The following is a 14318-nucleotide window of genomic DNA, read 5'->3' on the forward strand; positions in this document are numbered from 1 at the left end:
TGGTGCTCTCCGTGAGTAGCAGCGTGTAACAGCCCCACTTTGACATCTCTCCACCGATGCATGTCCACAGGTCCTGTTTGTGCATGTGTGAGAACAATATGTCTCTTAATAACTGTGAACAAAATTTCCCTCAGGGAATAATAAAGTATGACATCGAATTAAAATTTAATTCAATGTCATAAATTTAATGTAGTGAGACAGTTGAAACATTTTAAGGAGCTTGAAGTTCATGAGGTACCTGATGTGTTTCTGGATCTTATGTGGGAAATCATAGAGGATCAAGATACTTTCATCCCACACTGAACATCACAATAACATCAACTGTACTTTAAGTATTTTAGATATAAAACCACTTACCATTGCTTGTACATGTTTAAAGGGGAATCACTGTGTTTGATCTGCACTGACATTGATGTTTCATAATGTAAAATTCAGCACCACGTCTGCTCATAAACATTTGTGAAAGTGTCAATATTGAGTCTTCAAAGAGAGGATTTCCATGAGAGGATCACTTCTGTTCCTCACATAAACAGGATGAAAGACGTGATGATCTTGTATATCCGCTTTATGTGTAGCTTTTATCTTTTTAAGTTTAGCAGCCAGATAAGTCTTCCTGTAGTGAGTTATGTAACTCTGAGCATTAGACAGGAAGGAAGACACTGTCGTTGCAAAGGTTTTGTAAACACTGTGTCTCTTTAACGAAACTTGTAACTTGAAAACATGTATCTGTTTCTTTCTTTCTTAAAGATATAAGTCCAAGAACATTAATGTGACTACCTTCACACAGAGACTTAAAGCATTTCAAAACATACCAATATTTATTTTAATTTGAAAGCTTACAGAAAAAGCAAGGTATAAAAACGGTAAAAAACCCCCAACAACATTTATTTACATTACAAGGACACAAACTCTGATATAAACTTGACACTTGTGCTTAAAATAATACTAATAATCTAACATACAATAACAAGGAAGATATTGCTGAAAATTCAAGTTTTGACACATTTAATCCCTAAACTATTTACATAACTCTTGTTGGATATGCTACATTGAACATGTTACATCATGCTTGAGAAGACGGAATGCAGTAAGTAAATGTAATATAAACTAAATTTCCCAGATATATAAACGTACTTCATCTTACTTGCAGTTAAAGTCTATTTCTCTTGTAGGCACTCTGAATATATTGGACAAAATATACAAGAAAAAGTCTGTTTCTTTCGGATTGTCTCTGCTGGTGGGATAAACAGGTCCCTTTAATATTATTTTCTACATGCAAAAACGTGAAATTTTAACTTCAAGTTAAACAAATGGACTTTAATCGTAAAAAATCTATACAGCTTTGCTTAAATATCACGTCATTCAGTTTAAAAAAATAATCTCCATGATGACTATCCCAACTGATGAATGTCATTTCTCGTTTTGAGGAGACTCCTTAATTTATAATAAATTATAACACATATTCCAGTTGTAATACATTAAAATGTTAAGAATACTCTATATACAATATTTTGCAGTGAAGCGATCTGGTGCATTGGCTACATATGGCAGGGCAGCAGTTGGCTGTATGTGTGAGATTGCAGTCTTCAGGAAATGAGTGGACCCTGATCCCCTGTGACTGCAGCACCTCAGATCTGAGACTCTCCGGTGTCATGGCTGCTCTTGGATGCCTGAGGACAGAGAAAGACAGATCAGTCCTGACAGATACTTTCAGAGATTTAAATGTTAGGCTTGGATGATTACTTTCTGAAGGTGACTTGGACACTTTTTTAAATTATGTAAACACTTTGAATGGGTAAAGGATTAATTAAAATGTAAATTATTATCAGTCCTCCTATTGATAATATACAAAGCATTGAGCTAAATAGATCTTACATTGTATGACTTAAAGAGACCCTTAAAATAAAAATTTACTGTAGCTTTGCTGGAGCTGGAGGTGCTGAACTCTAAGTAGGTCTTCTTGCTGGGTGCACAGCATTTGGACAGGATGTTTCCATACTCCTCCCTCACCTAAAAAACCCCCAAAAAACATGAGTATTGCCTTCAGGAAAAGTAGCAGTGGGTGTTTCAAATTGAGAGGATTGTGACTCACCTGTTTCGAAAAGAGACAGTGCATGACGAAGAGCATGACCCCCTGAAAGCTGCCGAAGATGGTGAACAGGTAGGACATTACAATCGTGCCTTCCTCAAACTGGAAACATCCAAAGATCCACATGGTGCCCAACACACACAGCTGAGCCACTGCAGTAATGGTGAAAACCCTGCAGGGGGCAACGACGACACAGGGATCAAATCTCACACATTCACATGGGAATAGAAATTTTCCCCCTCAAGACCACGCGTGGAATAAGCAGTGAATGGATGAATCTGAACACATGCACTTTTTGTAGGGCGCCAATGACTCACTTTATTTTCTGCAGATTGTCCAGGTCAGGATTTAGACTTGAGAACTTCTGTGCCAATTTCCACACAGTGATGAGAAAGAAGAAAATGTTTATCTGAAAGGCAATAGAGCAGAGACTTTAAAAAAAACAGTGATCACAGTTAAGAGCTTTTTCATCTTAATAATTATGTTTATACTCACAATGATGATGACACAGGCGGGGCCAAAGAAACTCCAAATGAAATCCAGCCTTAACCAACAACTACAATAACAATTCAGAGTTAATTAAACTGACTAAGAATGTAAGCTCAAATTCAGGTGACAGCGTTAAATGAAAATAACATTAGACCAGTAGAGGGGACTCACTGTCTGTCAGTGCCATATCCCTTGGCATTAACTAAGGCAGAGATGGCGACAATTACAGCTGGGACTCCATAGCCACCTGCCATCATGTAGCTGGTTTTGAAGTTGGTGTTAAAGACCAGGATTACCATCCTGAAGAGCTGTATGCCCTCCAGACACATCCAGCAAAATGCAGCCAGGAAGAAGAAATGCAACAACCCTGCAACCACTGCACAGCCAGCCTTGGACAGGGAGGAGAAGGAGAAACATGAAAGAAGAGGGTAGAGATTACAGAGAATTGTGGTGTATAGAGTAGATGTAAGTACTCAACTATCATAAGTTTAAAAAACCCATTTTGTGACTTAGCAGCTTTACTGTTGCTACATGACATTTTAAATGGTACATTAGTAGTTACCGGGTTTTCTGTGCGAGAGATTCCTGCGAGGAAAATGAGGATGGCAACGAAGAGACTGATGCAGAGGTGAAGGTGAATAGTAGTTCTCGGACTGTGGATGGAGCGTATAAACCGGAACGTCAGGATGCAGATGAACAGGCAGATAAGTGACAGGGACAGACCCACCCATGAGATCAGCTGTAACTCAAACGTGTGCTGTTCAAAGACACACAGAGACAGAATGGTTACATTCCAAAAAACAGAAACAGACTTTACACAATGAACTTTCTGTCTGAAGGTTTTTTTTTTTAAGTTTTAAGAGTTTGAACCTCAATGTCATAAAGTGCCATGAGCACAGCAAAGCTGCTCAGATGGTTGCAGGAGCACACAGTGTATTCAGGATTGGACTCCACCACACTGCAGCCATGAGCAGACCACGTCCCTCCTTCCTGTGAAGAGTCCCAGAACACACAACTGTGGTTGGATTCGTTTTTCTGTGAAACAACATCCAGTTAGTAAACATGAAAAAAAGTCTTATATTCAGGCAGGAATATATTATTATCCTTAATAGACTGAATGCTACCTTTTCCAGGTGGTCAAAGGTTAACTTGATAGGCTCTTGGAGATGGCTTGTGTTTGGGTTGGTGACAGAAACAGTCACCACTTTAGAGTTGATCTTAAAACGTTCCTTTGGTTTCATTCCACTGTAAAAGCCCTCTGCAGAGTCTTCCAGCTTTGCATAGCTTAGCAGGGACACTGCTGTAAAGCCTTTAACAAGCAAAACAAGAGGACACAGAAAGAGAATCACAATCAGCTTTATTGGCTAGGTATGTGTAAATCTCTTTAACTTCGGTAGACTTTGTGCTCTCTCTACAATGTAAATATTACATTTTAACAATTAGCTAAAAAATATCAACAGGTAGTTAAAGACTAATATATAAAAGACTAAATAAGATAATAGTGCAGTGATGTGTGGTGCAAAAGAATGATGAAGTAAACACAAGGTAATAATCTTCAACAGTATTTACATAATATAGTGTGCATAGATGATCATTTGAATTAAACAAAATATGTACATTCAAAGTGACAGCATTTAATGTGCAGTCATTAAAAGTGGCAACACGTGTTTTAATTACAAGATGATTACCAGGGTAAGAGGAGGGATCTCCTGCAGCTGTCTCCATTTGCATGTCCAGCCGAGTTTGCATTGATGATAAAGCTATGGGCCCTTGGGGTAAGTCAGCTCCCTTGTACACCAGCAGCTGCAGCTCTGGACCCAGATAAAAAAGATCAACATGCACTGCTTGTCTGCTTATATCAAATAGATGATTTCAGTCAAAAGTAATATATACTAATCAAAGGTAACATCTGAAGAAGTGACAACCTCTTCAAGATACACGTTGTCTTTGTAATAACAATACAGAAATGAATATATGAGTGACATGAGTGCAGACTTTAATTAACCTGTGTGATTAGACGATCTATTGATTCCTGGGGGCTTCATGAAAGGTCCTATGAGCTTCAGTGTGTTTTCTATCAAGCCAAGAAAGGTGGAGACTTTCCTGTTATCCCTGAAGGCTTCACCGGACAAGAGTCTGTCGATGACAGACAACAATCTCTGTGGCCACAGAAAGGGGAGAGGGAGCAACATGAGCATGTGCAGAAAGAAACAGGAGGCAGACTTTCAGGCTGCATAACTGCCTCAGGTCAACATAAACAGTCTACAAAGTTGCTGACAGACATCTGAGACGCACGTGACCGAACCTGAAGGAAGCAAAACTTCCTGTTACTTCGCTTCTTGTGAGGAACTGAAGACATCTTTGTACAATCACACTGTATTAATTCATGTGACCATGTACCGTTAGTAAGGCCTCTCCGTCCAGCTCTGTTGGATCCTCACTTTCTGTAAGCTCCAGGCATTTTTTATTCAACTGTACCACCAGGTCACGTGCAGCAGAAAATGTCTAGAGAAGTCAATTTTGAAATGATAGCGAAGTGTGAGATAGTAGACATTTGTAATATATGGTGAACTTTACTGAGCAACTTGATGAAGGTTCCTAGTGTTGCTTTACCTCTCTTAGATAGCTTGTATCTTTGAAAACATCACAGGTTAACACTGAGGAAACAGGAAGTATTGTTTAATAAAATGTTCTTGCTGATGCTGAAGCATTAATGTAACAAGGATGCCTGTTGTAATGATCATGTTTCTTTAATATATTTTCAGAGTAAACACAAGCTTAGTAATAAATGTAGGAAAATGCAAAGGTTGTACTGTGTTCTTACCAGTGCAGCGGGACGCATTGTTGCCATAGTTGGTAAAGCCAGAATGGCATGCACAGTAATGACCATCGGCTACACGATGGCAGGTTCCATTTCCACAGATTGTCTTATCAATCACACATATGTCTAGTGGAAACAAATCAGTGGAAGGAAAAGTAGTTCAAAATGTGTGTTTCAGTCGGTCGAAGCGGGAGAACAAATATCCTGTTTCATCCACAGGTTTTCAAAGATAACACAGATATAACATAAAGTGGGCTGGACCCAAATAAAACAAGGGGCAGCGTTCTCAAAACTAACCAGTTGCAAACCAGCATTCACAGTGACACGCTGCGAGCTACTTAAAACATCTGTCAGGAAACTGTAGGAAAACAATTCTTATTGTCTTTAAACTCTGAACTTAACTTCAACGAACATACAAGTTATAACTAAAATCAATCATTTAATGCTGACCCATTCTTCATTAAAAAAACACTTAAGAAATCAATAACACATTTAATCAAAGTCATTAAGCCTTTATTGTTCTAACAAACAAGTTAAGACACTTTATGAAATACATTAATTTGTACAAAAAGCTAAGTTAAAGTATTTTGCAAAATGGTTACATAACCCTCACCTTTACATGGACCCTGGTTCCCAGTATAGAACAATGTGCCAGATGTCAGTCCAAAGCCAGGGTTGCAGACACACTGATAACTGCCCAGTGTGTTCTTGCATGTTGCATTCTGATCACACAACTTGTCAGATTCACATTCGTTGATATCTGTATGAAGAGTTAGAAGATTTTAAAGAATAGCTTAGAAAGGAATGCAACAGAAAACAAGTTTATGTTTAAAACAAAGAGAGAGAGATAACTCATAACTCATGTCACTGCAGCTCACAGAGAACAATAAAAGCTGCCCATATAGTGAGGGAACGGAAAAACAATTTACCTTCACATGTAGCATTCTCAAGATGGCCAAAAGTCTTTTTTCCTGTTGTGGTATTGAATCCATCCAAGCAGGTGCAGGAATAATGTGGAACTGTATTATCACATTTGCTGTTTGGTCCACAGACTCCTTTTTGTTCCCGACACTCATTGATATCTTCAATGAAAGGATTAAAGTATACAGGACATTTCTATCATGACGAGATGATGACTGATGCTGTTGAAGTTGACTCATAGGGTTACAAATTATTATATGTAAGATAACTTACCTTCACATGTGTGAGGGTTGTTTAAGCGGAAACCATCGACACATTGGCAGTTGTAGCTTCCATTTGTGTTCTCACAATTGGAATTCTTTCCACATGGCTTATCGTAAACACATTCATCCTGGTCTAAATTAAGGAAACAAACCAGGGAAAAAGATGAAAATCACATATGGTAAAGTGCTGATAAAAATATCGTTAATAAAACAGGCTCCCAAAAAGAGTCTTTATAACAGAATGAAATTCATAGATAGATAAATACATACATACATACATACATACACACATTTTATACAAGTATGAAAAATACTTTTTTCTTTGAAAGGTTATGTCATATATGTAAGGTTAGCATGTCATACCAATGCATTTGCCATTCTTAGACTCAAATCCTATATCGCAGGAGTATAGGGAGTATACTGGGAGGGAGAGGTGCAGAGCTGTAAAACAAAAGATTAATCACTTTCTGAACATTAAGTATGCTTTATTTTCTTGAAATGTGACATAAAGGTTTCCCTGCAGGACAAGAAAAGGTTCAACTACATTAAAACAAGTACAGAGTAAGTCCTCTGTGGCTGCCTAAATGGAACCAAATGGACGTAATGTACAGTATATGGAAACAGGAAGAATGAGTCTAGTGACATCACATTTTTTACCTTATTGTTTAATGCTATATCATTAAAAATTACAATCCTTAAGGAAACTTACATTTGTATCTTCCTTTGCGGCAATATATACATATATTTTATACATTGCCATTATAGATTGCTGCTGTACAATTATACATACTGATAAACAGTTGACACTCTGATTGCATTAAGGGTGCCTTCATATCTATAAACTGGATCATGTTAAAAACACAGCTTCCTGTGGTTGTGGTCAATTGTCTTAGATTAGATTAGAACAAAACAGAGTTTCAAAATATTGTAACCCATAGCAACACATTGAGTTCCTGCCTTGGAAAGAAGATGTGTAAGACTGTGGTCACTATCATGCGCCCAGCAATGTGAACACTGTGCTGTGAGCTCATAGTGTATAAATATCTCTTTAAGGCAGAAGAACAGAAGTCCTCTGTGCAGTGAGGCCCAGATTGTTAAAAGAACAGCTGCTGTGCTCAAATCCCCTTCCTTCCTCTATTCTGAATATATTTGGGTCTCTCACACCTTTAAGCTTCTAGCCAAAATAATTTTTCCTTAAGATAATACTGGCTGATTGTAACTCAGTGGAAAAATGACAGAACCAAAACAATGAATTTAGAAATCAAAGAAAGTTGTCTTTGACAGCTTTAGAGTAACTACTGTATTTCTATGTAAAGCAACATCTGTTACCTTTATTTGAATCAACCCAGTTACTTCCCTTAAAATATGAACACTGACTGAAGTTTAAGAAGTTTAAACACTCAAAGTATGAGCAGATTCTTTTTTTAGTGGTCCTAAATGTCTGCTGTGATTTTAACTACAGAAAAACAAACACAAACGCCTATTCTTAAAATTTGTCCTGCTTCTGTTGCCGAAAAGTTTCCATCTTTGGAGCGCAAGAAAATTCCATCAGCACGTTGCAAATGGATGACAGATGTGACTCACTCAGGATCAGGAGGTTCCACTTGCCCACCATGCTGTAAATGGAAACACTGTCCAAAGGAAAGTCTTCTCGTCTCTTCTCTTCTCTTCTTTTCTCTTCTCTTCTCTTTGCAGATAAATCCAATAAAGTGTAAATAAATGCTGATATAAGTAGGGTCAAATATCTGTCCTTTAGTCTGTCTTCACCCCCTTTGAATCTGCTCTCATTACTGAGGTGAGATGCTGAGATGACGGCTTTTGATCGCTCTCGCTCTCGCTCTCCCTCCCTCTCTCTCTCTCCCTCCCTCTCTCTCTCAGTCCTAAATTCCTAGAGTTACTTTTCAGGCACTTCTGCTCTTGTTGGGGCGTAGTTATACTAAAAGGAACTGATTGTGCCAACTCTCTCAACTTTGTTTCCATGACAGAAATGTGTTACTTAACAATGTTTTTTTCACAGATAGGTTTCAGTCTCTTTTTCATTCTTTCATTTTAGTGTCTTTCCACTCTGTTGGTTGGGGTCACTCAGAGGGTCAAGGGGAGTTTAGACTATTCATTGTTTAACAAAGTCCAGATGGTGGGTCAGCCCTCCTATAAGCAAAGTTTTAGCTCAGAGTCTAAAAATTATGGTGTTGACATATATACAGCTTGCCTCTGAGTGGGTCCATCTGAGACAATGTAACAATGGTAACTATGTTGAGCTTCATTTAGTAAGAAGTCGACAATAAACAGGCAAGTATATCAATCTATACACACACACACACACACACACAAGTATTTCCTGAAGATACAGGGTTCTGTACACACTTTCAAACAAGCGTGTAAAGCACAAAATCATGATCTTTATCATTACGAGAAGTGTGTTGATGATGCATAAAGAAACGTAATCTTCGTCTTTTCATCACTTCCTCTGCGTCACAAGGCTTAGTTCCTGTAAATGAGCATCTTCTCTCAGGCTACAGACAACAGACAGGTATAAACAACAACAACCATACTTTCACTTGAAATCAGACTTGCTCAACACTTTTGTTTATACAGTTGAGCTCGTCTGAGGTATTTGGCAATGCAAATGTTCAAACTGACAGTTTCACAACTTTTGATGTGAGCTTTAGTATCAGAAACAATTAACAGTTATTTTGAAGCACAACATTTGTTTGCTATTGGACCAGGGTTTGGAAAATGATGACGTCTAGAATATGTTTTCTTAATGTATTGTATTCAAGGCATTTTGGGACATGCACAATTCATGCCCTAATCTTGAAACAATAAGGTGGGCTTTGAGCCGTGTGGGCATGGGGGACATGGAGGGAACAGACAACATGTCTTCAGGGACTGTGATACAGAGCATGTTCACAGACGGACTCTGAAATGTTTTAAAATTAGCATAACCCACACGTGAAAAAAAAAAACACCCGCTTGTTTATAACTGTTAACATAGAGGCTATACTTACAAGAGCCGACTCATTTTACACATTGTTTCCAAAAGGTTTCTCACCTCCCATGTTGACAATACATTTATCAAGCAGTAGAAACATGGTACTGAATTTTATTTGAATAATAAAACAATTTGTATGATGTAAATAAAAACTTCCAATTTAACTTTTTAAATACTTGTACCTCAATAGGTAAAAAGTGATGAAACCTGATCCACTGGTCCTGTATGTGTGCGATTCTGGCCTGTGTATGTGAGAAGCATGTCTCTAAAATGACAGAGTGCGAGACAGAATGTCTCCTCGGGGATTAATAAAGCATAGAAAATGTAAAAAATAATAATAAATAAAAAAACTTTACTTACTTATTTACTGTATTTACTTGCTTAGACATAAACAAATTAAAGTAAAGAAAATTGGTTTAAAAAAAAGAGGAACAACAATAAACAGAAGTGTTATAAATATGTTTGTTGGTGACAACAGAAAACTTTTAGTTATCATGAAAAAGGAACCAGAGTTTATGTCAAGCGAGGACTTTTTCAGCACTGAAGCTTCAGCCCACAGCCCATGCTGCACAATGCACCTTAACTTTCCCAGTACAAATAACACACATTACTCCCAATTTTTCTACTCAATCCATAATTTAACAGGGACAAGCATGACTCTAAGTGTGATTATTTAAAATAAAGCTCAAAGAACTTATATTAAAGAAATAGTTTTGAAAAAGAGCTGTGGAACCATCAGAAAATGACCAAATATCACCTCTGTTCACTCTATTATGTGTGAATCAAACTGTTCCACTTTAGCTTGCTAACTTACCTATCTTGCTACTCTTGCTTTACTCTTTTTTTTCCATTTTGAAATAGTGCTGTCCTGCCAATAAGATCGTGGCACACATCCAGGGCTTATCCACTTATCGCACAGCCTTTTCCTGCCTGCAGAAAGACAGAGTACATACAGAGTTTTGTATGTTTTGTGTTCGTCGTGTTTTTTCTCTTTTTGTTTTTTTTCCTTCTGAACTCCCAAACAATAAAGAGGGACCTCAATGTGGCCCAGCTGTCTCAACAACTTCCTGACAAAGCCTCGACATAGAGGTCAGAATGGAGACCAAGCCGTCTGCTCAAAGTTTTCAACATTTCCCAGCGATGATTAAGACTTAGTCTGAATGGTCTTATTCAAAACAAAGTACATCTTTAAGTATTTACAAAATGTCCTCTCTGATGACGTTGCAAATGTGCTTGGTCAGTAGAAGGGGTTAAGATAGTTGCAGCAGTCATTCTCTACCCACCATTAAAATGTATTTAGAAAAACTTGTTAAAATGTCACATATGGCACAAATTGGATATTGCTCCCCCTCCTCAGCATGTGGGAAACTTGTATTCTGCTGTAGGTGGCTGGTGGCGAAGCAAAACGCTGGCCCCTCGGTTTATGAACCACATGTGGGATTTTCAGGCAGTGCTTTTAGGTCTTGTCAGCCCAGTGAAAAAGATCTTGTTTGGATTTAGAACTGGAGGGAGAAAAATGGCCTCAATCGTGAAATACAGTCCCAATGTCAGACTGTGGTTTCTACTTTTCTTCTTGTACATACCAGTCATCTGCTGCTGGTGACTATATGAAGCCAGAAAAAAACCATTAAAAAGTGTTACTGTCAAATTATCCCTCTGCTGTCTTTCCTTTTTAGTTTTTCTTACATTTTATGATTCATCTGTTTTGGTTAATTGTTTAACATCCCTAAAAAACTTAAAAATCACCTCCATTACTCTGTCATAAAAGCTTATACAGCACAATATGATGTAGTGTTTTTTTTTAATTGGTAAAGAAAACAAGCTTGATTTGTCATGTTTCTTTAGTCTTGTTTTGGTATTTCAGATTAAAAACCACTAATCTGTTTTAAATCCTTAGATTTGCATCTGAAGTATTTTACATGACTTCTGATGAATGCTTTGTAAACCATAGAACCTTTACGCATAACAAAGGTCGGTCTAGTATGTTAGTAACTAAAATGTTTTCATGTGAACAAATGCAGAATGTTGACAGAATGACACCTCCAACAACACTTTTGAATGCAACACCCTGCCCCTCTGTGCTGAATGCCACAATATGTGTGAAGTGACATTTCTCTTTTATAGTTGTGCAAAAAAAGCTCTCATGAATAATGTAGGAGCCACGGACATGATGTCCTCACACCTTCAGTTTGCTGAAGTTTCATTCTCAAAAGAGGAAGTGGTGACAAATCCCTTTAGTGAGGTCTTTGTGGCTTGTGTTGAGACAACTTTTTTGATAAATGGATGATAGTTTGTAATGAAATTTTAAGCCTGAAATTTCGAATAAGACAAAACAAGTCATTAAGTTGTAACTTTGCATTTTACTCAATAAAGTATTTCACATTAAATTCTTTCTACCTTTTCATTTAATGACTGCTATTGTGCTATTTCATCTGAATAGTTTTTTGTCCAGCAATAATACATCAAGACCCGTACTGACTCTACATAATGTTCACAAATGAAAACTATATTAGAGATTTTGGCATTGCACATACAATACCCTTCTTTTTTACATAAAAAGAAATATGAGAAAAAATGTAGATACCATGTAATAGGTAGGGTGTGACATCACTTTCCACTTTTAAGTTTTTTTTTGTTCACTGCAGTTCGAATTTATAAATTAGCTTTTAAATCATATCTCAAAACTACACAAACACAAGTTTGTTCAAAAAACGAGATGCTCTTTGTGAATCAAAGTAAAACTGTACAGTCTAGTGGACAAAACGGTGAATTACATCACAAACAGAGCCTCCTGCTAATTGAAGTGTAGATAAGAGAAACATTCAAGTAGAAATAATTACTTCAACTGTCTTTGTTCCGTCACTCAAATTTGATCCCTCACAAACTATACTGGTAGTGCATCTCTGTCTGTTTACTTTTAATAAATACAAGTTTGTCGTGGTTTGGTTTTTGTTCTGTATTTGATCTTGTTTTAGTTCATTGTTTCCCTCGTGTTCTGTGTATGTATGTTCTTTGTGTGGTTTACTTTAGTCCCTAGTGTGTTTTCCTGTATCCTTGTGTTCTTCTATGTTGCCTGTTAGTTTATTTCCTTTCTTGTGTTTTAAGTCTAGTCTTTACTGTTTCCTGTTTTATTTTGTATATCTGGTTTTGGTGGTGTCGGTGTCAGGTTGTACTTTGTACTTGTCTTCAGTGTTCTGGTCTTGTGTTCTTTGTTCCTTGTGTTTCCCGCCTTAGTGATTACCCTGATGTTCCTCACCTGTCTCGTTAGTATCACCTGTGTCTGATTACCCCTCGTCTATTTAGTCTCTGTGTCTGCGGCAGTTTCTTGTTGGTTCATTGTTTTGTCATTGTCAGTGTCTTTCATATGGCGTCATCTCTGGTTGTGGCTTCTCGCTGCTCCCTGTGTTTTCTCCTCGTGGCCTTTTTGGATTTCCTTTGTTTTTGCCTTTTGGAATGTTTTGGATTTTTCCTTGTAAGTTTTTGTTTTGCCTTTTTGTTAAAATAAATTATTTTTATTCTGCACTTGGGTCCTTCCCTCTCCGGTTTCCTATCCGGAACGTAACACAAGTTGTTGGAATTAATTATCTGGTGAAGACATTATTATAACATAATATTATACTTTCATGGGTGTGGGATAGTTTTCCCTGTTGATGATTATACTTATTTGGTGTAATTTGCAACAAAAATCATCCTCATGTTTCTGGCTTTGATATTAAGGTGAATCTGCACTTAACAAATTCAGCAAGTTGAGGAAAGCTTAATCAATCAATCAATCAATCAAGCCTTTAAAAGACTCGTATGTTTCAGGCAGGCTTTCCACTAACGATCTCGAGGAACCTATGAGAGCTGAGGAGCTCCCAAGATGTTATGTATTGTACCTCAGATTTACAGATTGCAACATGCAGTAATTTGATGTGAATGCACAGAGAACTTTACCAAATAGGAAAAGTTTTAAGTCTTTTCTTAAAAATACACTGTGCCTCCTGGATACCCACTGGTAGATAATTTCAAAGGAGATGGGGAACTGATAACTGAAGGCTCTACTTGCCTTAGTACTGTAGTGGAAAAATACAGTTAGATACTGTCTGCACAAAAATGTAACCGTTTCACAGGTGCTTTATATTGAGATACATCAGATGAGTGGACTTTGACTGCTAACAACATACTTCGGCTCCCTGTTTTCATTAACAACCTCGACTCCTTTTTCTTCAAACAACTGCAGTTTCGATTCAGATAACAACTTATGAAGTCATCGTTGCAGGGCAGACAAGACAGGGATGGTATCTCAGAATATTATAGAAGACCAATCACAGAGATGCAATGAAACATTTTATGCAAATGTACAACCCTAGTTTAAGAGTATAAAGCTTCAGTGCAAACGGGATTGTGCGGGTTTTTTCTGCGAGGCACTCACTTGATGTGACTTTGTATGATCCCCCTTTCTGCAGAAAGTTACTCTATGCAATAAAATACCCAGAGACAAAAGACTTTGCTTTCAGATCTTCATTCGAACAGAAAAATCCACGACAGTACATTTAGAGACTGTAGGTACCATGAGCAGGCCGGCATTCAGTGTAATGTTCTCGAAGGGTAGTACGGCACAATTAGCTCTTTAAAATTACATGACGCCTGACCATTAAGAGCTTTGTATGTGAGAAGAAGGGTTTGGAAGCGTGGTTTTAGTAATATCTCATTGTTGCCTGAGGCTGTTGTGGAGGGGCCCAAAGTGAGATCTGTTTATGG

The 14318-nt window shown here is 37.6% G+C and overlaps 1 protein-coding gene across 1 annotated transcript; it reads right to left on the reverse strand.

Annotated features, from left to right (window-relative positions):
* Positions 1-796: 796 nt before the first annotated feature.
* On the reverse strand, positions 797-8423 carry adgre5a (adhesion G protein-coupled receptor E5a). Its single transcript, XM_079365564.1, has 19 exons — positions 8168-8423; positions 6947-7024; positions 6594-6716; positions 6329-6481; positions 6013-6159; positions 5403-5525; positions 5192-5235; positions 4979-5083; positions 4584-4737; positions 4267-4389; positions 3703-3887; positions 3449-3613; positions 3141-3335; positions 2750-2967; positions 2585-2645; positions 2407-2498; positions 2093-2261; positions 1915-2010; positions 797-1670 (listed from the first exon to the last, which is right to left on the reverse strand). The coding sequence occupies exons 1-19, from the start codon at positions 8196-8198 to the stop codon at positions 1629-1631; spliced, it is 2304 nt and encodes a 767-aa protein (XP_079221690.1). The 5' UTR covers positions 8199-8423; the 3' UTR covers positions 797-1628.
* Between the last annotated feature and the right edge of the window lie 5895 nt (positions 8424-14318).

Source organism: Symphodus melops, assembly GCF_947650265.1.
Source record: "Symphodus melops genome assembly, chromosome: 17".
NCBI classification, from domain to species: Eukaryota; Metazoa; Chordata; class Actinopteri; order Labriformes; family Labridae; genus Symphodus; species Symphodus melops.

Coding starts and splice junctions, on each gene's coding strand:
- adgre5a (XM_079365564.1), bottom strand. CDS start 8,198: ATGGTGGGCAAGTGGAACCTCCTGATCCTGA. Junction 7,025..8,167: donor GTGGAACCTCCTGATCCTGA/GTGAGTCACATC, acceptor TTTGTTTTACAG/CTCTGCACCTCTCCCTCCCA. Junction 5,526..6,012: donor GAACCAGGGTCCATGTAAAG/GTGAGGGTTATG, acceptor TGTTTCCACTAG/ACATATGTGTGATTGATAAG.